Raw genomic sequence first — 27433 nt, 5'->3', positions numbered from 1 at the left:
TGTGTAGCTTCTTAGTTTATTTACTTCCTTTGGTTGTGCTAAGGTGGCTAACCACCCTACATGCCTGCAGTTTTGGCCACTGTAGCAGTGGCCAAAACTGCCCCAGTCCACTCCAACAGCTGCGTGGTCACGTGACGGAGGTTTGTCAGCTGAGGACGCTATCTAATTTCAGCAGGAAAGTTTTTCCCCCTAAAGCAAGCTTCTTGTCGTAAAAGGTTGCTTAGCATTCTTATATATTTAGACAGATTTTTTTTAACATTATGATTTAGTTGTACACCGCCTGTCTGGTTTTGATTCTCAGAAGTGCGTCCATGAATCTTGAGTTAACTTTTGTTGTGAAGTTTAGAGATGGAGGAAAACACTCAAGATCAATTTCTTCTTTTTGCTAAAGAGGGCAATTGCCCTCCCATCCAGAAGCTGCTTCACTCAAGAAGAGACAAAACCAACTTGGTTGACATTAATTGCAGATGTAAGTGGGGAAAAGGGGTGGGGAAGTTTAACAGCTGCTATAATATAACTTATGGTGTGCCTTGGAAAGTCTTAGTTTTCCTCATTTTCATTACAGCCAAGTCTAAAAGCACCTTAGGATGGACAGCTCTTCATCTGGCCTGTAACTCTGGCCACAGGGATGTTGTGGAAGAGTTACTCAAGGTGATTTTATAACGTAGAGTACTCTGTATTCTATATAGAATGCACTCAGCCATAGAAATTTACCACAATGGATGCATTTGCAGGCAGGGGTGGATGTAAATGTGCAAGATGGCATTGGTGACACCCCTCTACACAAAGCTGCAAACACAGGAAGAAAGGTATGAATATCTTACTTATCCACTGACATTGTTCTCAGTGTTCATTGACACTATAATCACTATCAAAAGGCTGGATATATAAAAGGTGTTGGTGTGTGGGTGTGTGTGTGTGTGTATATACAGTATATAATTTATTATTACTCTGAAGGAAATTGTTCTGCTGCTGCTCCAGTACAATGCCTGTGCCAATATAATCAATGGTACAGCTAAAATCCCCAAAGATGTCACAGATGATGATGAAATCATTACCATGCTGGAGGGTATGAAATCATATATATACATATATATATACATATATATATATATATATATATATATATATATATATATATATATATATATATATATATATATAGGCTGATGACTTCTCATTACAGAAGCTCAGCTGTCTTTGTTCTCAAGTGCTGTTTGGTCTGTGCAGCTGCAGAGAGGAGGGAGATGAGGCGACGAGAGGAGAGGCTTCTGGAGGCTGCTAGAGAGGGGGATCTCTCCACTCTGTCTAAATTGGTTAGCATCTGACCTTTCTTGGAACTTTTGAAGATAAATTGCTAGTTGAGAGGGTGTTTTCTTCCTTAGATTATTGACATCTTTCAAACTTGGTGCATGTTTCATGTGTCATTTTTTTCAGTTGTTCCTGAGATCCTCAAACAGGAATTTATTCAGATTTTACACAGTTTTTCTAGTACTGAGCTTTAACTGATAGCATGTCTATCAGGAGGGTTGCTAAAACCAAGATTATGCCTACAAGTTATTCTTAGTTTGCATAATCATACCTCATCACTGTCATTGTACATTTCATATGTAATGATAAACATCTCAGTTATTAATAAGTTTCCTGAAGGTGAAATGCTAAAGAGATAAATGTCAGATTTTGTTTTCAGTTTTTCACTTTCATCTTTCGTCTTCTTATTTCAAGATCAGTGCTAAGGAGGCTCCTGATATCCACTGCAGAGATTCAGTTGGAAACACGCCTTTGCACTGTGCAGCCTACAGAGGGCAGAAGCACTGCATCATAAAGCTGCTGAAGTCTGGAGCCAGCTCAAATATCAGGAATAGTAACAGTATGAAACTAATCTTGTTTTCATTTTTACATTTTTGGGGGAAGTATTAAACATTGTTTTCCATCTTTTAAAGTACATCTTGTCCCTATATTTGTATTTATTTATATTGCTGGCCTTTTTCAGATCAGACCGCTCTGGATCTGGTTCAAACTGATGAACTCAAACAGATGATTGCAGCGTATCAAACAAAGGTAGAATAAAACAATATTCAACCTGTAGGAAGGCCTTTTTTTCCAGAAGGGACAGTAAAGACGATTGACAGAAATATAGATAGTATTGAACACTGGGGATTCTGGAACAAAGCCTGTTGGAGGCTACAAATGACATATGTAACAGGCAGTTTTCAACTACACAATGAGCCTAAACATAAAGTGTAAGCGGCATATAATGACTTGGGTTCAAGCATATTCATGTAGTAAAATGGCCAAGTAAAATCCTAGAACTAAATCGGATTGATATTCTGTGGTAAAACTGGAAGACCAATGATAAAACTTGCAATGACTTCACTTTTGCCCTTGTTGTTGGTAGAGATGCAGTCTCCACCAAAGACATGCAGCAATAAATGCAACTGCATGTGTTTTCTATAATGTATTATTTTTTCTTCCACTTAAGACATGTGGACTTGTATTTTATGTTTTTCTATTACAATGAATTGCACTGAAGTTTTTTGTTGCAACCTGGTAAAATGCAAAACAATTCACAGCATCTGAATTCTTTAGTGTTTTTTGCGCCAGTCTGTTGCATTGCCGCTCTACTTTTTAATAAAGTTTCGTTGACCAATAAATAATTACATTGGGGCTTTCCTATTAACCTCTATTGTTGCTCCATAATTAAGTGCTAAATACAGCAAAGTAACTGAAACATTTTATGCACGTTTTTCTTTAAAAGCTGAGTTTGTAGCCTTTTATAGTTTTCTAAAGATTTTATTCTATGCCTTATTTTTTTTCTCATGATCTGTGGGGATTTGAAGTCAACGGATTTTCTGCATTTTCCTTTCTATTTCTGTTTGTAGTCTCTCGGGCTCTGACAATGCAGAATTAATAGCTCAGTGGTCTGTACTCAGGGCTGGATGTCTGATCAATCTGGCTTAGCTTCAAAAATAAGGTTTTGTATACTAAGTTCTTATAGTAATAGTGCTAAAAGAAAAATGCTACACATGAAGCTGTCAAATGCTCTAGATATGTCTGTAAAAATACTATTTGTTACCCATTTGGAGAATTTTGTTTTTCAGGATGTGACCAGTGAAGTGCAGAAGGTTGAGGGCCCTCTTTGGAAGGTACACAGATGTCAAAGTGAATTCTCATCTGCTCTTATTTAGTCTAACATCCACATATTCGATGGTATACACTGATCAGCTGCAACAAGCAATGTAAAAACAGCTGCCTAATATTGTAGAGTCCCTTAAGTTGTCAAAACAGCTACTAACCTAATTGACATGTCCCTCCAAATCACATTTAGGAAGAGATTGCATTTAAGATTTATCATAGCTAGCTTAAAGTACAAAAGCTAAAAATCCCATAAAGTATAGGAAACAGCATGCCTGGTCATGTTAATTAACTTTTTCAAGACCAATTTAAAAGTGGACCTCAAAAAATAGATTTGAAGCGGATGATCTATTGTTGCTAATTTTTCTGTAAAACCTAAACTGAAACTAAAGTAAACACCGAACAATGATATAAAGTGTGATTTTGTGTGAGCTGGACAGTTTTAAACACCGAATTTACAGCAAAAAATGGATGTAATGTTTGTGACTTAATCTAATTTTATCACATAGTGTTTAGTTTTCTTTACATCTATATTTGCTTATTTTTTCACAAATATTAGTTTAACTGCATATGCTTATATTTATATTTGAAACCAGATGTTTATGAGCAGTATTCACCAGTTTTTCTTTTCTCTGGCTGATGTTTTATTGCCCTAAATCATTTAGCATTCCCAAGAGGATTGCTTCCTTTTGTACACACCTCTTTTTTCCATAAACAAAATAAAATCCTTCCCAGAAAAGGTTTGAGAGTCTAGGAAAGACCTTTAAATAATTATTTATGCAAGATGTTTGTTGTTAAATTGTACATTTTAGATCATTAGTTGGTGGGTTTAAAATATTTTTTCTTAAAAAGTATATATTAAAAGTATCTTAAATTAGATGTCTTTAATTTTTAGTTAAAGACATATAAAAATTATATTCTATTTTTCTCAGATGGGTGAATTAACTGGATTTATACCTGTTTGCAATTCACTGCTGGACTTATCTGTTTTACCTTTTACAGAGTTCACGTTTTCTTGGTTGGCGATCGTACTGGGTGATAATTGAGAATGGAAAAATCTCCTGGTACCCCACACAGTGAGACACCCTATTTTGAAGCTTGTATAATAAACTGGTGTATTAGCAAAATATTTATCTATAACTATGTAAAGATAGAATAAAAGAATAAAAAAGTACAATAAAAAAGGCTCCTAACCATTCAGGAGGCAATCATACCAATGTCTCCAAAGTACAGATGCGTATTTTACTGCACTATATTTAACGTTAGTCAACAGTACAATAATTCTATTATTAGACTTGCTTAAACGACAAATAAAACAGCCATCAAAGTGCTGACGTGAGCAGATACAAACAGTTCACTGGCACTGGTCCAACTGGGCTTATTTAACAAAAGTCTTAATGCATCATTATAAGCCACCTTCAATCTTTGAAGACTGGCTTTTTTAAAAATTGCACCACAAATGTGGAGTATACAGTGATGTGCAATATGATCTAAAGAAGTGCAGTTTCACTTCATCAGAACAGAATTCAAACTTACGAACTAGGATATTTGCCTGAGCATATATCATTTGAACTTGACGGTAAATGTCCTCATCTTCAGACAGATGGTCTGTCAACACATGACCCATGACAAGATATTTTTACTTCATTTGATACGATCAATAAAATCCCAGACAGCTTGAAATTTGTAAATACCCTATTTTTTGCCCTCTTTAGTGCGACAGATCAAAATGATACTTTTTGATGGATTGAATTTAACATCATGTAGCTCACCATATGCTGAACAGACATTAAATAGCTTCTGACGACCAGGTGAACTTGGACTAAAAACCACTAGGTCATCAGCATACATTAAATGATTTATAATTGTATCTCCAATCATGCAGCCAGTTCTACACAGGTTTAGCTGCCTATAGAGGTCGTTCATATAAAAATGAAACAATTCCCCCTCACCAGAATGGAGATGAGGGGGAATTGCAACTTCTCAGAATTATTTGCAATTTGTTAGTCTTTTACTGTGATTTATCTGTTTTGTAGAGCCGATGCACAGGCTGGAGTTAGAAAACAGGGATGCAAATCTCTTTCACAAGCCTATTGCATGGTGAGTAGCAGAGGTTAGATTGTTGTGGTCCTCTATCACGACTGTACAAGCATTCTCATGTAAAACATGCTTCACTTGTGATCACACGACTTGCAACATTGTTTTTGACTTTTGTCACTCGAGGTGAAACCGTGGGATCACTGCTTCTTCATGCTCAGGTGCATTGACGACACTGTGCATAATTTCAAGGTGCCCTCAAAGATGGACTCCATAGCAACGAGGAAGGCAAGCTAAAACACTGTCTATATTGCTGCAGTGCTACTGCCTCTACAAGTATAGCTCCATGAACATTCTAATGGTTTAAAACTACTGGGATTTGCTTACACAGAGATGGCTGGATGCTTTGGAGGAGCATGCATCCTACAGCGCTTGTCACTTCAATAAAGACCAGATTGTTTTAGATGCAGGTAGTGATGGTAATATGGAGATGAGAAATTTGACACAAGCTGTTCAGGTAAGTAAGCTCTGTTGGACAAAAAATCTGCAGGCTTTCTGAATGTGGGTTATAGATAAAGTGTGCCTCGAGTTGAACATGCACCTATTTTTGTTCCTCTTTCTTGTTTGAACCTTAATCATGAGCTCATAACAAACCTGTTTTTGTTGAGAGCTGCAAGTTGTTCCATTGCTTAATTCAGTTTCTTGTTCTGTGCTTTCACAGTCAGCCAAGGTCTGCCAACATAAACTGGAGAATGAAGTGTCAATATTTGAATTCATGGTGAAGAATGAAGAGCACTCTGGTAAGAGGCAGATAACAATTTCTAATGCAGGCAATGTCTTCCCTAAAAATAGGTACCGGCATTTTTTTTTTTTCTTTAGATCTTCAGTACTCTAAATTAATTTTTCTATTAAGTGTATTACCAGAAAAGAGCAGAAAAAAATTCAGCCCATTATGTCTAACGGTTTTTGAGATTTTGGGGGGTAGGTGTACCGTGCCACAAACTGACCTCTGAGTACAAAAACATGGGGTTTTTGAAAGCCGATTACTTCAAAAAAATGTTCAATTTGACATTTATTTGTAATGACATTCTTTAAATATATACAAATCATATTGCAAAACATGAAAATGCACTATAGATTTCTTATTTTTAAAAAATTTCATTTTTTAAAATAAAAAAATTTCAATATTGACCCTAACAGCACACATGGCATTTTTGGATACCATATTAAAAAATATATTGAAACCAAGCCCCAAAAGCTATTTTCCCAGCCTACTATGTGGTCTTAACAAGCTAAATTTTTTGTAGGGGTCTGGGACTGTTTAATAAAGACTTACTAGGCCACAAAAATTATTCCAAAGCTAATTTGACCAACGGAAAAGTTTTTTTAAAATTGACAAAATTGAGTATTTTTTGACCATTCCCCAAATTTGTATTTTTCATCAGATTTCAATAAAACTTCTCTACTACAGATAAATTAGGCTGTTGAATAACATAAATGCATCCATTTTTAGCCATATTTAACAGTTTCCTTGATATTGTTTATAGGAAATAGAGATTTGTTGTTGTTGGTTTTTTTTAAATCTAATTTTAGAAAATTTTTGACTTGCACCAAAATGTTATTTTTTTTTATGCATTTTATTGAAACTTCCTTCCTAGACGTCAATTATCCTGCTGCATCAGATAAAAACATTTATTTATAGCTATTTTTAGTAGTTTTTTTATTTTGCTGCCTGAAAATATAGGGGTTTTTTTTTTTATGGAAAATTCCCTACCACTGACCATCCGAAAAAGTGCCAAAGAAAGTTCAGTTTTTCATAAAACGTGTCCAGAATATATTATTTTAGTATAGATACTGTCACTTCATCGTCCCACCGCCCACATGATGATGCCCTGGCGGTTGCCCATGCCGCCCATATCAGAAACCGCCACTGAGCACATCTGCTGATGCGCATCATGTGCTTGTTGCACAACAGTGGTGGAGAAAGTACTCATACAATGTACTTAAGTAAAAGTACAAATACACAGACAAAAATTTACTCAAGTAAAAGTCAAAGTACCACATTATTATTTTACTTAAGTAAAAGTAAGAAAGTACAAGCTTTTAAAACTACTTAAGTATTAAAAGTAAAAGTACTTGCCGACCATAATACCTAACGGCTTATATAATGTCATTAGGTGTACCTATCGTATTTAGTTTTAATAAATCAGTAATGTACCATTTTAATGAGCAATGCTGTTACTTGCAAGTTCATGCTAGCTTATAACAATATACAGTAATCGTATTTATTTACTGCAGTCGAGTTCAACAAAAAGCTTGCTAAGATTACATAAAACGTCACTAACACAAATTAATTTAACATCGATAGCGTTTAGCAACTTAACTTACCTCAATATGTTTTTTCAAATTTGATGGTGAATTTTTGAAAGATAGAATTTCATGCTTTCGGGGAAGGCAAAGGCGGCATTGGAATCTCCAGGAAGCGTTTTTTGACCCAGTTATTTCAAAGAAATCTTTTAAATAAGGCCATGGGTGGGGCAGGTCTTCTGGAGGATGACTATCCTTGGACTCCATTCTGGGAGTTAATGATTCTGCAGGTCCTGCGTACTGTGCTGCTCTTCTTGAGGGAGGGCCTAATGGTTATTTTCCGCTTTGGATTGGTTCAGCGGACTGATTCTGCTCTCGCCATTGGATACTTTCAAACTAACGAACAAATCAAAAAACTGAAATGCGTCTTGGATGTAACGAGTAACGAAACGCTATATAGAAATGTAGTGAAGTAGAAAGTACAGATACTTACTGTTAAATGTAGTGGAGTAAAAGTAGAAAGTATCCATTATTAAATCTACTTAAGTAAAGTACAGATACACGAAAATTGTACTTAAGTACAGTAACGAAGTACTTGTACTTCGTTACTTCCCACCACTGTTGCACAAATCGCACAAATCTAAATAACACAAATACAGGTCGTCATGCATACTTCCCATGGCCCATAAAAACAACGCCTCTAATCCGCTTTTTAAAATTATTATACTAAATAATGACGTGCACTGAGTTGCCATGGCAACGGGTGTGCTTAACCGACAGAGAGTAAAAAGGTACGACTGATTTTGAGTTGATCACCTGCTTGAGCTATTTTACCTTTGCTGTGGCGCATTACAGCCGCTGTTGTTTCTGAACGTTCAATAAACGACAGACTTGGACTAATTGCCTCGTTTGTCTGTGAGTATACGTCATTCACTGCAAACATCAAATGGGACAAATGTATTTTGCCTCATAAACAAACACGGAGGCAAAGACTGCGGGCAATTCTGTAACTAGTCCTACGTCAGGTCTGTAAGGTTATTAGCGGGAAATAACGGAGAACTCAACGATAAAGCCCAAGAGGACAAATGAGGCACAAAAAAGTCCGATTGGATGCAAGTGTGAACGTGGGACAAAATGGGTGAGTAATTACTTAAATAGTACCTGCTTGTGAAAATCGGCCTTCAGGAAAATGCTTAGAAATAAACAGTAGTATGAAACGGTGTTTAAATGCCAATATAGCAGTTAGCGCAGTCTGTTCTCATGCTGCCATAGAGCTGCCGTTGGAATCTACACCATAAAATCCAGCATAAATACCTTCACTTATTGATCTGGAAATGATTAGATGTTTAGCATTGTTATTTTAATTTTACTGAGTTGTGAGTCGTTAGCACGGAGCCTGAGCCTTAGGAGCCCTCAGTCGATACCACGGAGCTATCAGTAAGCATCGTTATGACAAAAACTGGAATGTTTACTACCAGTTACCTTCGTGGTGCTGACTAACGTGGTAGCTCCCGTCCATCAGTTTCATTCAACTGGACGGGCTGCAGTCCATGATCCATTTCCTGCGTTATTCCAGACTCCTTTTTGATTTTGGAAATGTAATAAATTGTATTCCGCCCTCTGTATGTTCTGGGTGACGGCTGTCGGGATTGCATATTGGACCGTGATTATTATTTTCCTCAAAATCTCTCCAACTGCCGCGCGTTTTCTGTCAATATTGTCGGACTACTGTACTTGGGGCGCTGATTGGTCAGTTGCTGACAAGTGCCCTGGAATGATTGGGGAAGGATTGCTCTACGTCAGCATGGGGGCGGAGCCGGCGTCATGTCAATTAAGCGAAACCCGAACTCCTTGTTCTCAATGAAGACCTTCTGTATGGCCAAGAACATGAATTTGTTCCCTCATGGTATTGAAGATCGAGAAATGTTTTCTAAACTGTTTTCATGCTTTTTAGTTACTGTAACATTTTAACACTAACATATGTTTGATAGAGAAGGTGATGTAGCCCCGCAGCTGCTGCCTGCTCCACCTTACACACTTTGAAGAAGAGATTCAGACCCATCAACCTGGAAATTCAGAAGGTTTCATTGATATCCAGCCTGACAGTCCACCTTCATATCTGAATCATGCTCAAATTGTTTGCTGTTTAAATAAGTGAAATTTCTGAGAATTTCTGAATTTCTCAGAAATTCATTTGAATAATTTGAAAAATTATTCAAATGAATAAATAATTCATCTTTATATGATAAATTGAAGCATTCGATAGAAAAAAAGATCTATAAAAGCAACATATCATGCCCTGATCTATAGAGAATCTAGAACAGATGAGGAAAAACTCATTGACATCCATTTGTCAGGAAATTGTTGACTAGGTGGCCAAAAATATTCCAGGAACGCATCAACAATTGAACCAACCAAGCACAACACCTAAAGCACTTCAGGTCTCACTTGCCTCAGTTAAGTTCACAGATTCATCAATTAGTAAAGGAGCTTGAAGACATGCTAGTAAGTCTACAAAGAGATAGCTCAAATGTTACATTTTTAACTAATCAAAGTGTGGACTCCAATCTATTTTGAATACTGTAGCATGATGTTAAAAAGTTCAATTATGCTTGAAACCCTCCAAAAGGGCTAAATTAAAAAACAAAACTCCTCCACAGTAATGTTCATACAATAAGTTAAACACTTGAAACATTGCGACCATGGATGGCACACCCATATTTTACAATATTTTTAAATTTTCTTTACATATGGTCAGATTCATTTAGATATCTTTTTGCACTTAATTAAAGAAATAATATCATTTGAAAACTAGATTTTATGATTAGGTTATACATGTTATCCACACATCCCTCCATCCATCGTCTGGGCGAGGGAGAAAATACTAGATGACCTCATAGGCATCAATTAATTCACTCTTAATTCTTCAATTAACAGCTAAAAAATGATGATAGATTTTTATTAGGTTTTACTAAAATAATGGATATTTATCCATAAAAATGGTTTCTTGGTGCACTTTGTTTCACTTGAGCAGAACTGTCTTAAAAAATAATAGGACAAATTGCATCATTATTTCAGAACTATGTAATCACAATTTTTTTTTTCAGGTATGGCTGTACACCTTCTACTTAAAGCCAAAGAGACCAGCAAGCTTTCAAGTAAAACCTGTGATGTTCTTCAACTATGCTTTGAGCTGCTTTCAAAACAAGAAGAGGTAAGGATAACAACTCATCATCTTAGAGCGATTACCAAAAATGATTCTCCCTTCCCTCAAATTAGGTCTGCTAGTAAAATATAACATCTAGCAGCTGTTCACAGTAACTCAAATCAAGCAAGACACATCTTAATTGTTCAATATAACTACTAATATAGGCAGTTTATCTAAATTAGCAACTGTTAAAGACTGCAGACTCAAAAGTAGTAAAGCACTTCATGTTTGACAAATTTTCATGCTGAACTAACTTATTAGTTAGTTGAGCACCATTTTGCTGACTTGTTGCAAATGTGACTCATAGCCAGACACCAATGATGCCCAAACTTCCTCTTCTATCTTGGCCTAATGCTGCAGGTTTCCAGTGCAAGCAGAACCAAAGCAGCCCAGTGCTCCCCAAAACCAATATCACTCTCAACTGCAGTTATTGTGTACTTTTCATCATATGCTCCATCCGTTCTCCTCAAGAGAAACTGGTGGTTCAAAGACCTGGAAATTTCCAATTTTGATGTATCGCCACAAAGAACTGAATAGTTAAACTTATTTGGCCTATTTTTATAGTTGGAGCTTGCCTTTCTTGTGCTTTTGGGTCAGTAGTAATAGTGTACACCATGAAATTCAAGCATGTTTCTTACTGTGGAAACTGTAAACTCAATGCCACCAAGTATTTGTGCATGTCTTCTATATGTCTTTGTTTTGTTGCTTTTTCTTTTTTTGACCACCTGCCTCCTCAGGAGTCTTGTGACAACCATTGATGGCTTTCTGTTTCTGTCACATTTAGATGCAGCAAACATTATTTTTACAATTTTGAATTAAGCTGTCAGCTTTATTCCTACAAACATTTAGGGCCTTTACTATCTTTTTGTACCTCTTTGCCTGTTTGCTCATATTTTGAACTGTTCTTTCAACTCTTATTGAAAGCCATATTTTAACATTTAATATAACCTTACTTCTGCATGACATGTCATGCAAGGTTATGTTTTGTTGCACCAGGTGTGCCTGACCACGCCTGATTGGCAAATATGTGCTCATATGGAAAATTTTGTTCAGTGGATTGAACAATTTTGAGACGGCAGTAGTCACTGCATGCAGAAACAAGTGCTGAATTTGGACAAAAATCCATTAAATACTTTTTAAAACTACTTAAACTGTTCTTGTTAAAATCAAAAGATTTTTGATTTTGTTAGTGAACCTAATTTGCAGTCGGGTTGAATAATTTTAGGCTGAACCATTTTTAGTGTATGTAGATTTTTTTTTCCCATATGCACTATCCCCATAGCGCCTTAAAATATTATTAGCGTATCATTGTAATGCATTGTGACTTCCGAATTGAATCATTGGTGTGGCTCATTGAACCTTTATGAATCTTCATTTCATTGACTCTCATCTCCACACCTCATGTCCTGTTCTCTTATTGGCTGATGATGATATACTGAATGATTACAAAATCCTCAGACCCCTAATCTCTTACGTTAGCGCTCTCGCGCCAATCAGATTTGAAATTTGTGTGCGCGCGTCCACGTCACTGTCCACCTGTCTCAGTGCCTGCTCTCCGTCCTTGAGGGAGTGGGGGGAGGGAGCGTTGTGAACGATGTGGTAATCACTGGCATGTCTGTAGGAAGGATATGGGAGAGATCCGCATTTCTGCTTAGGTCTGCACTCGGCTTACTGATCAGCGCAGACACGCTCACAGCGAAACCCTCAGACTTAGATCCTCCACTCTCATGCTCACAGGAAAGGCTGTGCTTGTACTGAGTGAAGGAACTCATGGCGCGGGTTTTCTGTCTCACCATTTGAAAACAAACGCTCGCAGACAAGCGTGCACATGCCAAAGCATCTGAGCACAGAAGGGCGAAGAGGCAGTGTTGGCACACTCATCCATCATCTTCACAGGTACAGGACTCGGCTGTTTTTCTGCAACATTCTCAGTTTTGCTCTCGATTGTCAGCTGGAAAACTGTGTTTACTGTGGGCTGGTCCCTGTAGACTTGGCGAGAGGTGTTTGAAGTTTAGGGTGGATTTTTTTAATGTATTTTTTTGTAGTCTTGAGGTTTGGTCTGATGCTTGGGCACAGCCGAGGGCTTTTCATCAGTAAGTGAAGGTTATTTCTGTGGATTTAATCATCCATATTCAGCAAGATAAATTGGGTGGTTCAGAAGTGCTGCTTTGTGCTTCTCTGCTCATTTCATCTTTTTTAATGAGATCAGGTCATTAAGTAATGCATTCAGTTCAAGTAAGAGTCCAGGCTGGCTTGATTGAAATTGCACTGGAGACTTTTTAGGCTCTGTTTTGCTTATTGAAATGCTTCTTTGGTTTGAAGTTTTTTATTTTTTTCTTTCCCCCATCAAATGGCCATGCTCTCTCCTGATGGTGCTAAAATAAATGATCGCAATAATTTTAGAACTGATATAAGAGCATTAATCAGACATAATCTCATGGGAGACGCATGTAAAAGATTTAAGTATGAAATTGCTTTAAAAAAAATTATTACGGGAAACAGAATAAGAATCAGTTCAGAATCAAACCATCTTAAGTTAGTGGAAACTGGCTGCCAAAACAGTTCACAAAAATAATCAGCCATTATCATTATAAGGGGGGTAAAGATATCCCCTGCTGTCTCCTCAGCAGTGAAAATCTTTGATTAAGACAAGAAAGAATATGTCTTAACAAGTATGCAACATCCATTACTCTATGGCACTAACCGGATTAGACTAAACATGAGAATATAACCGGATTATATTTCCTCCACTGCTGAGATTGCTGGTATTAAGGAGCATTAGGTCTAATCCTGAATTTTTATTGTCACACCACTGATGGATTTTATCATTAACCCATCTTACATGTTTTTGAAAACAATACAGAGAGGCAACACTGACCATGTGGTGTTGCTCTTCAACTTCTTGGAATGAATAGATTGTGGAGAGACAGCACTTCTTAGTTCAAAGGGTTTCACAGCAGTTACAGTAGTGCCCCTCAGCATTGTGGATGTGACCTATTTCAACAGCTGCTGCAGTGTGCTTTCCTGTGCAAGTACATGCAGTTTTTAGTCTGGATTATTGGTGAATATGTGACATTTAAGGTAGAGATGTTCCATCAATCAGCCCAATAAGACTAGAAATAACAAATTCTTCCTTGATTGATTTTAATCATTGATCTACATGTCAACTACTGAAGAAAAATATATATATATATTTTTTTTCATCCCCTCCAGGGGGTCTTTTGTGGGCTCTAGTGTCCCTTATATGAAAGTAGGCTGACAGGAAATGAGGAAGACATGCGGCAAATATCACCGGGTCCAGGAATTGAACCCGCGACGGCCGCGTCAAGGACTCAAGGCCTCCAAACGTGGGTCGTGCTATCCCCTACGCCACCACAGCACGCCCAAAAAGATTCTTTTTAACCTATTGAAAAAAGTCAATAGGTTAAAAAAAATCTAATTGCATTTAAAAGTACAACATTTTTCAAACAATCTGTAGCACATTTTGTCTATTGTATCTTATAGTTCTTAACGAAGTTGTGTTACACTTCAGAGCAACCTGATGATTATTATTGCTTCATGAGAAATCTGATCTGTGCATCTCTAATAAAGTGGAGACCTTTTTGCTAAACTGGTCCATAAATTTAAAAGTCCCAGCCAGAAACCTTCCTGTGGGTTTTGACAGCCCTCACTGATTTATAGGCCCAAGCTTTCCAAGTGCTTATTTGGCAGTTCCCTTCCAAAACTGTCAGGGAAACAAAATCATTGAGGTTTATAGCTTTACAGCGTATAATGTTCTCATGCAGATAAGCTGACTTGTCGGTATAAATTGCTCTAGAGGTATAAGAATAGTATTACTGTATCTTTTAGACAGAGCTTTTGAATTGTTTTCGCAATTTTTGAGAAAGTTGAGTGCAGCTCAAAAGTCCTGGTACTTCTATAAGCTTAAGTTTATTTTTTATTAACAATTCACCAATAAGGGTTTTCTAGGCAATACTAATTTCTAGTTTTCTTTTAAATTTGACCAACCAGTTGTGATTTCAGCCATTCCAATTTCTTTTTTTTCCTGTTGATGAAAATGAAATCTCTTTGTTATCTCTGATGTTAGAACTCAAACTTGGGATGGTGAAGTCAGGGAGCAGACTCGACTTCAATATCCAGTAAAAATGCTGCACATATGAAAGGAAGTCAGAGTTGCTAATATAAGTTATTTATTGGGCCTCCTGACAATTTGCGCCTCATTAAACCAGTGTCATGCATAGAGCTGTACAACCTCTGTTTGTGAAAATTTTTCTTCAGTGTTTGAACACATAAATGGAGAATTGTATTGCAAATAGAAGTAAGCATAAAAATTAGGAAATCTCACTGTTTTGTTGACTTTCAACTGAAAAATACCAATCTTGAAATGCATCCAATTCACCACATTTTGCACAAAAGAGGAAACAGATTTTTCCAATTCATGTATCAAAACATATGTCCTTAACTTTAAAAGTACATCAAAGGACATACTGTTGTCTGTTTGATTTATGGAAAGAAAAATTATGGGATTGTCATTTTCAGATTTTTAGTCAACTGATCAGAGCAGTAATAACTGACAGGCATTTACCTAACTAACTTGACTGCATTACTTGCTTAGGAGTCTCTAACGCTGAGCAAATAGAGTTTACTGAGTTCCCCAGTAGTCATGCCTTCATTGTATAAAAAAAAAAAAAAGTATAAAATCTGGTCAGTTTGGATGCTGATGTGTTATACAAATTTATATTCTCATAAAAAGCTGCTAAATTTGTCTACTGAGGTATGCGATGGACTCAAAGTTATTGGTTACATGACACCATAGATTTATGATCAGTAGGCTGTACTGTTAGTATGACATAGCATTACTGTTGAATTGTGGCAATTTTGCTTTAGAGATCTGCTTTCCCTTTAGCAAAGAGCAAAATAAAATTTCTCCCCTCAGGGTGTTGGCCAGGGAGAAGCATCCCTCTCAGGCTCCAGCGACGGCACGGAGTCTCAGCCAGGCTTAAAATAGCACAGTTTGTGCCCAGGCGAGGCGATGGAGGGAGAATAAAGGAGCTGGCTGAGATGGTTGCACAACAGTGGATGGGCTCTTGTGCCTGGGACAAACAGTGTTAACACCAGCTCCTACGCTGAGAGATGATTAACATCACCTCATCCCCACTTCTGGAAAAAGGCTGTGAAAAATGGCCATTGTTTGTTCACGTTTGTTTTTTTTCCTTGTCTTTGGTGGTCAGGTTTTTCACACGGTTTTTTATTCAGATTTTATGTCTGAATAAGTGTGGTAGAAGTGTGGAAAAATACTGGTATTTCCAGAATTTATTCCCCATTCAGTTGTGTAAAAGATTAATCTGTCCATCAATTCTGTAATCACTTCATCTAATTTATCCATTTATTCTTCCATCCAACATCTGGTTTTTGATTAACCTGTCTTTAATCTTTACTATAATCTTTGATTAGTCCACTTGTCTAGCCGTCTGTTTCTTTACTCATTTTTTTCTAACTGTTTTCTATTCTTCAATCTGCACATTTTTTGATCGACCCTTTTCTTTCGTTTTTAAGTCCTTTTGTCCATCCATTCCTTCATCAACCCTTCAAGTTTATATCTGTCCATTCATTCAGCCAGCAGTCCAGGGACCAATATCTTCAATCTTTGTACCAATTAACCCATCAGTCTTCATTCTGTTCATCTGTCAATCCATGTAGTGTTGACGACGCATCTTTTCACCCACTCATCTGTTCTTTGATCTATTCACCCAATAATCAATCCATTCTTCCATCTATCCTTCCGTCACCCTGTCAGTACATCTGTGTTCCTTCCATTTTTTTAATCCTTCCATTCATCCAGTGAGTGATCTGAGCGCTCATACATCCATCCATCTAGCTGTTTGTCATTAAATCTTCTGAAAGTCTACTGGTTCATTTTGAAAGCCCGACTGCTGAGGTTGAAAAGCAAAGACGTTTCCCAAACATAATTTTTAAAGCTGCTATTAAACAGAACGATCATTCCAATGCTTCTGATGCAGCCTAAAGGAACTGAACATTGAGCAGGAAAGAAAGTGACGGCTGTAGGTGTTGGTGTTAAATCTGCAGTGTTTGCACCACACAGCTGTGGAAGCTTGTGTGAATCAGCTTCTTCCACTGTCTAAAAAAAGCAATGCAGCAGCAGTGCAAGGGTCTCTGTTTATACCACAGTGGAAAACATTTTATTCTTAAGTAATTATTGATTATGTCCAACATTTTCTAAGATGCGTTTTGAACAAATCCATAGTCTAAAATTGCTAAAAATCACTATTTGTTGTCTGTGGTTGTCTCAATATTCAAGAAATGGCTAGACAAATGGTCTCTAAGTGGCAGTTTTCTTCAGAGAGGCTAATCAATAGTCCCAGTAGGATAAGTGATGAGGCTGAACATTTTTAATTTTAATCGAACACTCTGGCCGAAGTTTGCAGTCCCTGATTTACTTTTTGATTTTCAAGCTCCTCTTTCTGTGACTCATCTGTCTTGCTGAAGGTTACTTAGGAATGGAAAGTGCTCCATTAGGTAAATGGAAGATTTTTTTAATTACTATTATTTGTAGTAGATAACACATTATATTTAAACGTTAATGGTGTGCTTGTTTTTTTTTTTTTTGGTCTGTCTCTGCTTTGATTAGTAGAGGGTGCATATCAGCAGCAGACAACAGGAAACACTGATCTTGCGTGTCCCAAAGGGACTCGGCTTAGGTTGCTCTGAAAGGACACTTGATCCTGGCCTACAAAGCTTTCTGAAACTGGGGTGTATATTTCCAGCAGGAAACATACACTCCACCTATCTGCATGTTTAAAACAATAAACTTACCAGTTGAAGTGCACAAATGATTCAAAAGACTGAAGCAAAAAGACAAATGTTGACTTCTTAATCAAAAACCAATTAGAAATTCACATGCTGTGCTTTGGTTACCGTCGAATGACTGTACTTAAACACTGGATTAATGTCAGTGGAGCAGATTCTTTTAGTTCTCCCTGCTGGTTGCCTGTTTTTTTTATCTTTCTGGTGGTCTGGTGCTTACAGGTGTGGAGCCTGAAGGTAGAGCAGGAAGAGGAGAAGAACAAAGCTCTGACAGAAGCCCTGCAGAATTTGGCAACTGAGCACTACGAACTCAAGCAGTCCTTAAGTAGGAGCAAGAGGTCGTCTGCACTTTGTACTCTCACTGAAGATGACTTCTATGATGCTATCTCAGGTCAGCAACCTCTTACACAGGCTTTTGATTAGGGAAATGATGATTTTACTTATAACCATATAATAAACTGATAATAAAGGGATCCTAATATTATCTAGGAAATTGAAATTGTGCTAGCATAAATTTGATGCATATAGTTTCAGATGTCTCTTTTTTTTTTTTTACATTTTGCAGTTTACCTTAATTTTAAGGTGAGGGTGATTGATGGGAACATTGTGATGATATAACAGAGAGAGTAATGAAAAAAATGTGGGTCAATCATAATATTATATATTATATCATAATATTTTCCCAATATGATGTTTTTCTAAAATTGTGCAGTTCTTTCATAAGTTAACATCATTGAATATGTTTTTCTGAATTTAATCTTGTGTTATTCTTCACTAAAGTACTTCACTAGCATATGAGTGTGGATATGAATTTTTTTGCCTTAGCATGATGTTGCCACCTCCATGCTTTAATACATTGAAGAAAATTACAATGTAGTCTTGTCAGCCTAATAAAAAGTTTTCCAACACCAGTGCTTCCATGGAGTGGTATTGTTGTAACTGCTTTAGCAGCATTTCCTGTCTTCACGTTGACAGTGGTGTGTCTTGAAAGGTAAATATTTTATCAGAATCTCATATTTACCCGAGCCTAGTGTGTATAAAAGCTTTCATTTTAATTTGTCTGCTTTTTACATTTTCCTTTAAAACCTATGTGCAATAAACGTATATTAATCATAATAGTACAGGGATCTACTTAGATAAACATATTCCTTTTGCTTATAAATGCTTATTTGATCTTCTGTCCTTTATGTGTATGAATACCTTTGAAACCAGTGGCAGTGCTATGCAAGGGAGGAGAAGCATCCAGTAGTTGGAGACTAAACAAAGTAAGAGAAATGAAGCCTCCCTGTGTCCTCCTATTGGAACACAATCCTCAGGTGGGGTTTGGCTGGGAGGGAGGAGAGAAGCTCGGGCTCCAGCCCTTTTTGTTTTTGGAGTGTATGCTGTTTAATCAGCCCAGAGCGGGAGCATGACTGAGCCGACTAATAGAACTCGTCTTTACAAATGTTTGTTTTGAGCTGCCGCCTGCTTCCCACCCTTCTCTCTACTCATTCCCTTCATTGTCCTCATCCCAACAGAGTCTGAGTCGGAGCTTTCTGTGAGCGGCTTTCTGTCTGTGGCCAGCTACTCCTGGGAAGAGGACGAGGGCAGTGACACCTCTCTACAAAACAGCCTCCATCATCCCAGAGCACACGGGGGGGCTGCCGGCATGTCAGGGGAGGGTAACGATGGCAACAAAGCTGCCCAGCACAATGGAGTGAGGAAGCACAGGTAGGACATCGTGCTCATTTATTGGTTTAAATCTTCTTTAAATTGTCTCGTCCCAGAGTTTTGTTTCTAAATGTTATTTAGACCAAATTTCAGTATATTATAAAGAGTATATCACCATTGTTAGAATACTAATGACCTGACTCTGCAAGAGTGTAATGCCAGTCGTCAGAGTTGGCGTAATGAGATGCCACCTTTCCACTCAGGTCTGTTTTTGTAGTCAGGTGTGGGTTTTTTTTTGGGGGGGGGGGGGGGGGGGGGTGGAGGGTTCCCCTTAACTTGAACTGATCCACAGAGAATAGTCAGTAATTTAGTTTTTTTCCTGAGCACTGACTTTCCAAGTGAACAATAATTTCATTGGTATTTATCAAAATGTTAAATTCCCCTCAGATTCTGGTTTTGTTTTAGTCCCTCTTTGCTCATTCAACAGCTGATCTCTAAATAATTCCGCTTGTGATGGTTGAGAAAAAGCTCAAAAGATCTGGTAGTTGCTTTTCTGACTGTATGCTTAGGTGTATGTATTAAAGATATATCAAGTTTCTGTTTATTTAAACTTACTCATTCAGAGAGTAAGCTGCTTGGCTGTTTGCTCTGTTCCTGTCTTTATTATAACTAGATATGTTGTTCAAATGGTTTCAAAAATGACCAAAGACTCAGTCTTATGATTATTGATCCAATCCCAAACTTGATCAGCTATAAGAGGGTTGTGGAACATCCTTCCTTTCATACATCTTGTTTCTTCAATCTCTTTGTGACAATTCTGTTCTAAACAAATACATAAATCCCTAGTAATGCTTAATAAATAATTAAATGTTAATCAGAAATTAATGAAATAAAAAGATCTTAAATTACCTGGTAAATTATTTTTAATCTAAACCAGCTACTAATCCTGCAAACATAGAAGTACAGCTTTATAAAGATGTGCTCTATTTTGGAAGCATAAAAGTCCTGCTATTACCATAATGAAAGAAACCCACCATGCTTAAGTACTTCTTGGAGTCAAGGGAACTGGAACAAAAACTAGGCCAGAAGTATATCCAGTATGCTTCACTGCTCCTTTCATCATACAGATGGAGCGAAGCCCCTCCTCGCTCCCTGCATCTCTGTTTATTTAGCTGTAGTAAAGGCTTTGTATGTGCTTAACTGCTCCAGCACTCATTTCTGAACAAGGACACCATCTGCCTCCAGTCAGCCTACCTGTAAAACAGTCCATGCTACAGACGTCAGTGAAGCTATTCAAGCAGGAAAGTATAAGTTTATGAATAATGGTAATAAACAGCTTAGCATTCGGGCAGATTAATTGAAAGGGTTCCGAGCCAGTATTGAAAACTCAGCACACAGCCACTCACAGCTGAACATCCATTCTGGGATTCTGCATGAGGCCTGGTGTCGTATAACCCGTTTCCCCCGAAATGGCGGCTCAATTCATAGTGCAGTGCACTGTTTGCATTGCTGGCTTATAACCAGAACAGTTACACATCTGCAGCTGCCTAAACAATATGAGAATCTGGGTTTGTTTCACTCAGCTGTAGCACCAGCTGAGTGAGAGAAGTAAAATAAATGGACTGATATAGCTTGACGTGTTTGAAGTAACATGCGGTCTAGATTCAAGTAACTATTATTTTCTTATTCCTTTGATTTCTACTTGATTTCCACAGAACATCTCTGCCTGTTCCAATGTTCTCCAGGAATGATGTGAGCGTCTGGAGTATTCTGAAAAAATGCATCGGCATGGTGAGATGGAGAAAAAGTAGCTTTAGTCAGTCTTTTACTCTATGTGCTTTAACCTATTTAGAGCTCATTAATGCAGCTTTATATTGGTTTGAAAGTATGTGTTGAAAGTGACTTTGTGGGTGACTGTGGCTTAGAAGAGCAGTTGTCTTGTAAATGAAAAGTTGTAGGTTCGATTCCAGCTTCCTCACATTTTGGGTGTCTGATAACATGGTAAATATGTTATAAAATATCTAGCTGATTGGTAAGTTATTTACATATTTTGTATTGTGCCTGGTAAATGCTGAATAAAACTAGATTTTATTCAAAAATGGTTTCTGGGACATTGATGCTAGATGTGGCAGGGAGCAACTGACATCTGCCTTTGCTCACATGTCACTGCAGCAGATCAGTCACAAATCTGAACCGCCTGCCACCAACACCTGAAAATTCAGGAAAGGTTTTTACCATATCTTACCTGATGTAAGGTGAGCTACAGATATGCAACGTGGTTTGAAATATTTAGAAAGCTGATTCAAATTCTGCTCATTTTTCCTTTTAATGCCTCGTGGCTGAGAACTGTCAGACTGAAGTGATCGTGTTTGGATGGAGTGATATCTTTTCCCAAATCAGACTGCAGCACATGGGGTGAGGTGGATCAAAACAACTCAGGGATTAAGGATGGTGGGGCTAAAATGTAGAAGTCATTTCTAATAATAGATAAAAGTATGAGAATTTAAAGCAACTTTGTAAATTTGTCATTCTGGAAAGAAGGAGCCAATAAACCTAAACAATCAAAAGGATTTGCTTCAGATACATCTCAAAATAAAGGTTGGAAAATCTCAAGAAAATGAAAAGGAGGAAAGTGAACTGAGTACCCATGGCTGTTTTTGCTGCATGTAATTAGTTCTGAAGTTGTAGATTTAATTTGAGAATAACATAAAACTCAAACAGGTTGTTGTTGAACATCAGAAATCCTCTATTATTCACCACCTTTTTTTTTCTAATAGCGGTGTACATTTCTGAAGTTTATGCATCCAAAATGCGTAGAAACCACAAGCATCAAACAGGCACCTACATGTGGAAAAGATTGTCCAGAAATTCAAATTCACTTGTTTTAACCACAACTGTTAACTTGGAATTTGAATAATTTTACTCCAAAAAATTGAGTGGGAGGAAATCAGTATCTTTTTCTGTATTGGTGCTCAGAAAAGCTAATTTTTGGTGAAGAGGTAATGTTTAAAAACCACTGCCTCAAACTTGTAAAGCACCGCCATGTTGCTATTCCTTCAATGTCTTTTATCTCCTCAAACTTTCTTCTGCTAGGAGTTATCTAAGATCGCCATGCCTGTGATCTTTAATGAGCCTTTGAGCTTCCTCCAGCGGATCACAGAATACATGGAGCACACCTACCTCATCCACCGAGCTAATGCTGCTACAGACTCAGTAGAGAGGATGAAGGTAATTTAAGGACCCTGTTTGTTTAAATATAAATGTTAACTTTAAGGAGATCCTGTACATTTACTGTAATGTGCGTCTTACTGTCACCATCAAATAGTTAACTGATTCATTTCTCATGACAAACTGTCCTCTAGTGTGTTGCAGCTTTTGCTGTGTCGGCTGTAGCATCACAGTGGGAGCGCACAGGGAAGCCCTTCAATCCGCTACTGGGGGAGACGTATGAGCTGATCAGGTATGACCGATGAACGAATAGTTTTGTTGTTGGTAGAGTTGCTGTTACTTTTATTATTCTCTTGCTCTCCGCTAGAGAGGATCTGGGCTTCAGGTGGGTGTCCGAGCAAGTGAGCCATCACCCCCCAATCAGTGCCTTTCACGCTGAGGGCCTCAAGGAGGATTTTCTCTTTCATGGTTCGATATATCCCAAGCTGAAGTTCTGGGGGAAGAGCATAGAAGCAGAACCCAAAGGAACCATAACTCTAGAGCTGCCCAAGTGAGTTCAGTCTGCTTCCCTAATGGTTTAATATCATTGTGTTAACTTTGTCTTCACTAGCTGATGTTTAATCTCTACAGATACAATGAATCCTACACCTGGACAAACCCCACCTGTTGTGTCCACAACATCATTGTTGGTCAGCTTTGGATTGAGCAGTATGGGAACGTGGAAGTGATCAATCACAAGTAAAGAAATCCCTCAGTCTTTCCAGTGTTCTTCATGCATCTCTTTGCAAAGTCACTTCTCTGATTCATTTGCATGCAGGATTTTTCTTCCTCCATTTTCCTCTGTGCTCTGCATGTCAATCTACTTTTAAATCTGTCTGACTGATCATGGGGGAAAAACTGGGACAGCTGTCATTAGAATAGGGCCGTGTGAGCAAGATGATAAATGTTGAATGAACTCTTGCAGAGTGAGAAAAGTGAAAGAGAATCCGTAAACACGCCGTTGTTCTGTTTCAGAACTGGAGAGAGGTGCAGCATGACATTCAAACCCTGCGGCCTCTTTGGAAAAGAGCTTCATAAAGTCGAAGGATACATTCAAGACAAAAGGTCTTAATTCATTAAATATGAATAAATACTTACCATATTGTAGGATGACAAGATGGTTTATGGTGCACAGTATTTTTGACCATACTCATCTTTGTCAAAACAGTATTCGTTCAGGAGCTCTGCTCTTGGATAACAGATGGCAGCAGAAGCTGTGGTTTAATAGCATCTGTTGTTTTTATGTTTACAGTAAAAAGAAACTGTGTGCGATATATGGCAAATGGACTGAGTGTCTCTACACAGTCGACCCCGCAAATTTTGATGCCCACAAAAAGACGGATAAAAAAAACTCGGAGGAAAAAAAGAGCAACAAAGAGGTAAGAGGTCTCCCCATCTCAAATGCATCCTCTAATTGGTTGAAAGGTTTGAGGGCAGATGCAAAAGACGGTGACTTTTTATCTGTTTGTGGGTTTATTTTGTAAGCAGAAGATGTCTCAGTACTGTCTGTCTAGGCCAAATACAGCACATTTAATCTATCTCATTTTACAGGAAGGAGGTTCCACTATGGTTGCAGAATTCAAATCACAAGGAAAAAGGAGAAAAAAACGTTTCATTAAAACATATCTCAGTTGGTTCAATTAAAGTCCCTTCTTATCACTGCAGTTGCTTTCTGCTTCTACTAAAGAGCTTGTAGAAAACATCTGGGAGAAACGGCTCCGCTGCAGCCTAGCGACCTTGTGTCTTGTTGCTAGGCACACTGTCGATGCACGATGCTAAGATAAAACTGTCTCCTCTCTAGCAACCAGGCATTGAAAGTAATGTACGCGATCACCAACATTTCTTACCTTATCTTAGCTATATGCAGGTGATGATTTAGGTTGCCTTTACTGTTTGCTGTTTAATGATGTTGACAAGTTTGTTAATGTACCTGTTTCAACCAGCATGCAACTATCTAACTGTAATGTTTGTCAGTGACCGCAGTGAATGCATTAAATGCCCATGATTGCAAAGCCAGGTTTTAATGGCGGGCTCACCTCCTGCTAGGCCGAATGGTCACTCCAGCACCCCGATCTCTCTGTAACTTTCTGTTTTCAACAAACAATAAGTTAAAAATGACTATTTCACAGATTGTAGTTTGTTTAAAAATCACATTGGTTATTTTGTATTCTTTTTGAAATTAATAGCACTTGGGATTAAGTGATCTTTTTTTTTATATCTTTCTTCTACCATTTAATTTTCATAGTTATCCTATGAAGCTTTCCATTTAATCCAGACTAACACAGGGTGTTTAAACAGAGTAAGATGACCTGATGGGATGATTCATCATTCTTATTTTTTTCTGTAATCTAACTTTGAATGAATGCTTTTTTTTTTGGCCCTAATATTTTTTTTTAGCTGCTGACAATTCCTTGTCAGCACTGTAGTAAATGTATAAAATTTAAGAGGAATAAAGTGCCAGGTCTTCCTGCTGAAGTGTCACTCAGACCTGTTTTACCTGATTAAAGATAAAGTGACATCCGAGATGTCCCAAACTCTTAAATGTTTTACCATTTTGTCTCTATTTATCCATTGTGCTGCACAAATAGTTCATCTTCTAATCACAGAGCTGTAAGAGCCCTGAAAAATGATTACAAAAAAAATAGCTAAATTGTTTGGAAGCTCTTAAATAAGTGACTTAAGTAAATAAAAGGGAGTTATTTCTCTGACTTACGTATGCCCTTCAGCGGTTATGCTAAGTGAGCACACTTCAGTTTTATCATGCTATCAACATAAAAAAGCAGAAAAAGGTCATTATTTGCTGATTTATTTAAAACCAAAGTTATAGTGAGCAATAATGATCCTCCTGGCTCTGAAAGTGTCAATTAGCTATAAATTAGGACACCATTGGCTCTCAAACTTTTAATGTCTTCACCAGTCTGTGTGCAACTTGTGCACATGTCAACCTGTCATGAGTGAATTCTAGATTCCTTGCCCTTAGCGGCTGCATGCAGCACTTGTTCGTTAGGCCGACTCTGACTGCTTGCGTGTCTGCTTCTACAACCTCAGAGCAATGTTGATGAAGAATCAGAAGAAAAGCCTCCACCTGATGCTGAGACAGTCCAGGTGATCCCCGGAAGCGAGCTCATCTGGAAGATTGCACCTCGACCGGAAAATTCAGCCAAGGTGCCGAATAGACTGAGAGAACTTTTTAAAACAAACATAATACCAAGATGTTTGCGCCCAACTGCTTCTCTCTGTTGCAGTTCTATGCATTCTCCACATTTGCCATGCAACTGAATGAGCTGGACAAGAGCATGGAGGGGGTCCTTCCTCCCACCGACAGCCGCTTAAGGCCTGACATTCGTGCCATGGAGAATGGAGACATAGGTACTGTGTCTTTTCTGTGCTGCTGCAACGATTTAATTGCATCTCTGGAGGCGCTGAGTTTTCTGCATTCATGTGTTCTAGATCTGGCAAGCTCACAGAAGAAGAGACTTGAGGAGAAACAGCGCACAGCCCGTAAAAACCGCTCCAAATCCACAGAGGAGTGGAAAATAAGGTTGGTGGGAAATACAATTTACAGTCTGGTATTGCTCGCTTTCCATTTTGGAATTGATTTAACTCACCATCTCTCCCATGTTGTCGTCAACTATCTATTTCCATTTGCAATAATGTGAAGGAGCTCTGCACTTGGCCCAAGGTTTGGTTCAAAGATTTGCTTTAATAACTGGGCATGGTTTGCTCTGATGTGAAAGTGCTACTCTGCAGCGCCCTCTTCAGTCTAAAATTTGGACTGCGTCTGGTGTTTCAGTGATATTTACTTTCAAACAGAAATATTTACTGCACTCGGGAGCATCTTACATTGGAATAAAAATGTATTTCAGTAACTCATTTTAAATGGTAAAGGTAGATTCCTTTCACACTTGTGGATTATAGATTTGATGATATATTTTCTATATTATTATTAGTGCAATAAGTCTATGATAAATTTGTTTCACAATTTTAAAGTGAATTACTGAAAGGAATGAACTTTTCAATGATTTTCAGTTTTTTTTATCTTGAACTATGTATACATAAATTCCATCTGACTCTGTGAATTTCTTATCATTTACTATTTTTCTGTGTTTGTGCAAAGTTGAGAATTTTATTTTATTTTTCCCCAGTCAGCATATTGCTCATTTGAATTATAATCTGTTATCATGCAGGTGGTTTGAGCAAGGACCCAATCCACACAACAAAGCTCAGGACTGGCTCTACGCAAAAGGCTACTGGGACAGGAGTTACAGTCAACTGCCTGACATTTACTAAATGTAAAACATCCTCAGATACACTTATGGATTTCCATTTTACTACCTTTGGACATCTGCTGCTGCTCTGGTGATGCATTACCAGCTCAACAATGGAGTCGGTATAGAAAGGGAGATACGGTTTGGGAGGTAAAATAATGTGTGTGAACAATAAAGCACAAAAACTCTTATTTATTGTGGCTCTCAACCACTGATGTAAAGGTAATAGCATGTAGTGGAACTGCTAGAATGTATTTTAGAACTATTGCGTTAGGTAAGTGGAGTGTTTAAACAAAAACCTTAGTTTAACTCAAACGTGCTCATTATTTCTATTCAGTCAGGAGAACATTTTACTCATCAGTGTCAGTGCAGTGAGGTGCGAACAGCCCTTCAAGCAGCTTAGCCTGCGCTCATTTTCCCTAAACACGGCTTTGGCACTGATTGACACTTGTTCATGCATATTATTATGCAGTGCAGAGTTTTACAGTAGATACCTGAGATAGATTTGCCTTTTCCCCACATGATACAGTGAGTGGTGCAGATATCTGGTGTTTACATGAATGTGATAGAATATTTTGCCCTCTGCTTATGAGAAAAAGTCACTATATTTAATTGTAATGTGTCAACATATATCCCGATAAACATGTGCTTGCAAAATATTAGATTCTGAAAGAGAATGACTAATATAATAGTTTGGTTTGAAAAATAAAAATAATAAAACATCCTAAATGTGTTGTAACAGCTGTTCCACCTTCCATCATCAGAGGATAAATACATGAGATCTTCAAAGCTTAAG

The 27433-nt window shown here is 37.7% G+C and overlaps 1 protein-coding gene across 3 annotated transcripts; it reads left to right on the top strand.

Moving 5' to 3' along the window:
- The first annotated feature begins 161 nt into the window (after nucleotides 1-161).
- Nucleotides 162-27360, top strand: osbpl1a (oxysterol binding protein like 1A). Of its 3 annotated transcripts, XM_023335640.1 has the most exons (27): nucleotides 162-469; nucleotides 566-651; nucleotides 735-809; nucleotides 958-1069; nucleotides 1231-1316; nucleotides 1726-1870; nucleotides 1994-2061; nucleotides 3102-3146; nucleotides 4138-4211; nucleotides 5172-5235; nucleotides 5359-5460; nucleotides 5564-5689; nucleotides 5894-5972; nucleotides 10587-10693; nucleotides 17735-17903; nucleotides 19030-19222; nucleotides 20878-20953; nucleotides 22256-22390; nucleotides 22525-22622; nucleotides 22698-22880; nucleotides 22961-23068; nucleotides 23345-23434; nucleotides 23622-23748; nucleotides 25418-25534; nucleotides 25615-25738; nucleotides 25820-25910; nucleotides 26557-27360. In XM_023335640.1, exons 1-27 carry the CDS (start codon nucleotides 349-351, stop codon nucleotides 26657-26659), a joined length of 2904 nt encoding a protein of 967 aa, XP_023191408.1. In that variant the 5' UTR covers nucleotides 162-348; the 3' UTR covers nucleotides 26660-27360. The 3 variants fall into 3 exon arrangements, with proteins under 3 accessions (XP_023191408.1, XP_023191410.1, XP_023191409.1); XM_023335642.1 differs by lacking the exons at nucleotides 162-469; nucleotides 566-651; nucleotides 735-809; ... (8 more) ...; nucleotides 5564-5689; nucleotides 5894-5972 and adding an exon at nucleotides 9493-9560; XM_023335641.1 differs by lacking the exons at nucleotides 162-469; nucleotides 566-651; nucleotides 735-809; ... (10 more) ...; nucleotides 10587-10693; nucleotides 17735-17903 and adding an exon at nucleotides 17930-18777.
- Nucleotides 27361-27433: the final 73 nt, after the last annotated feature.

This window comes from Xiphophorus maculatus, chromosome 6 (genome assembly GCF_002775205.1).
Source record: "Xiphophorus maculatus strain JP 163 A chromosome 6, X_maculatus-5.0-male, whole genome shotgun sequence".
Taxonomy (NCBI): domain Eukaryota; kingdom Metazoa; phylum Chordata; class Actinopteri; order Cyprinodontiformes; family Poeciliidae; genus Xiphophorus; species Xiphophorus maculatus.
This window is presented reverse-complemented; position numbering and strand designations above follow the sequence as displayed.

What these genes read in the sequence shown, in the direction of transcription:
- osbpl1a (XM_023335640.1), top strand. Translation starts at nt 349, where the DNA reads ATGGAGGAAAACACTCAAGATCAATTTCTTCTTTTTGCTAAAGAGGGC. An exon ending in AAAAAAAGAGCAACAAAGAG is followed by an intron (nt 23,749 to 25,417) that starts GTAAGAGGTCTC and finishes CTACAACCTCAG; the next exon opens with AGCAATGTTGATGAAGAATC. An exon ending in GACCGGAAAATTCAGCCAAG is followed by an intron (nt 25,535 to 25,614) that starts GTGCCGAATAGA and finishes TCTCTGTTGCAG; the next exon opens with TTCTATGCATTCTCCACATT.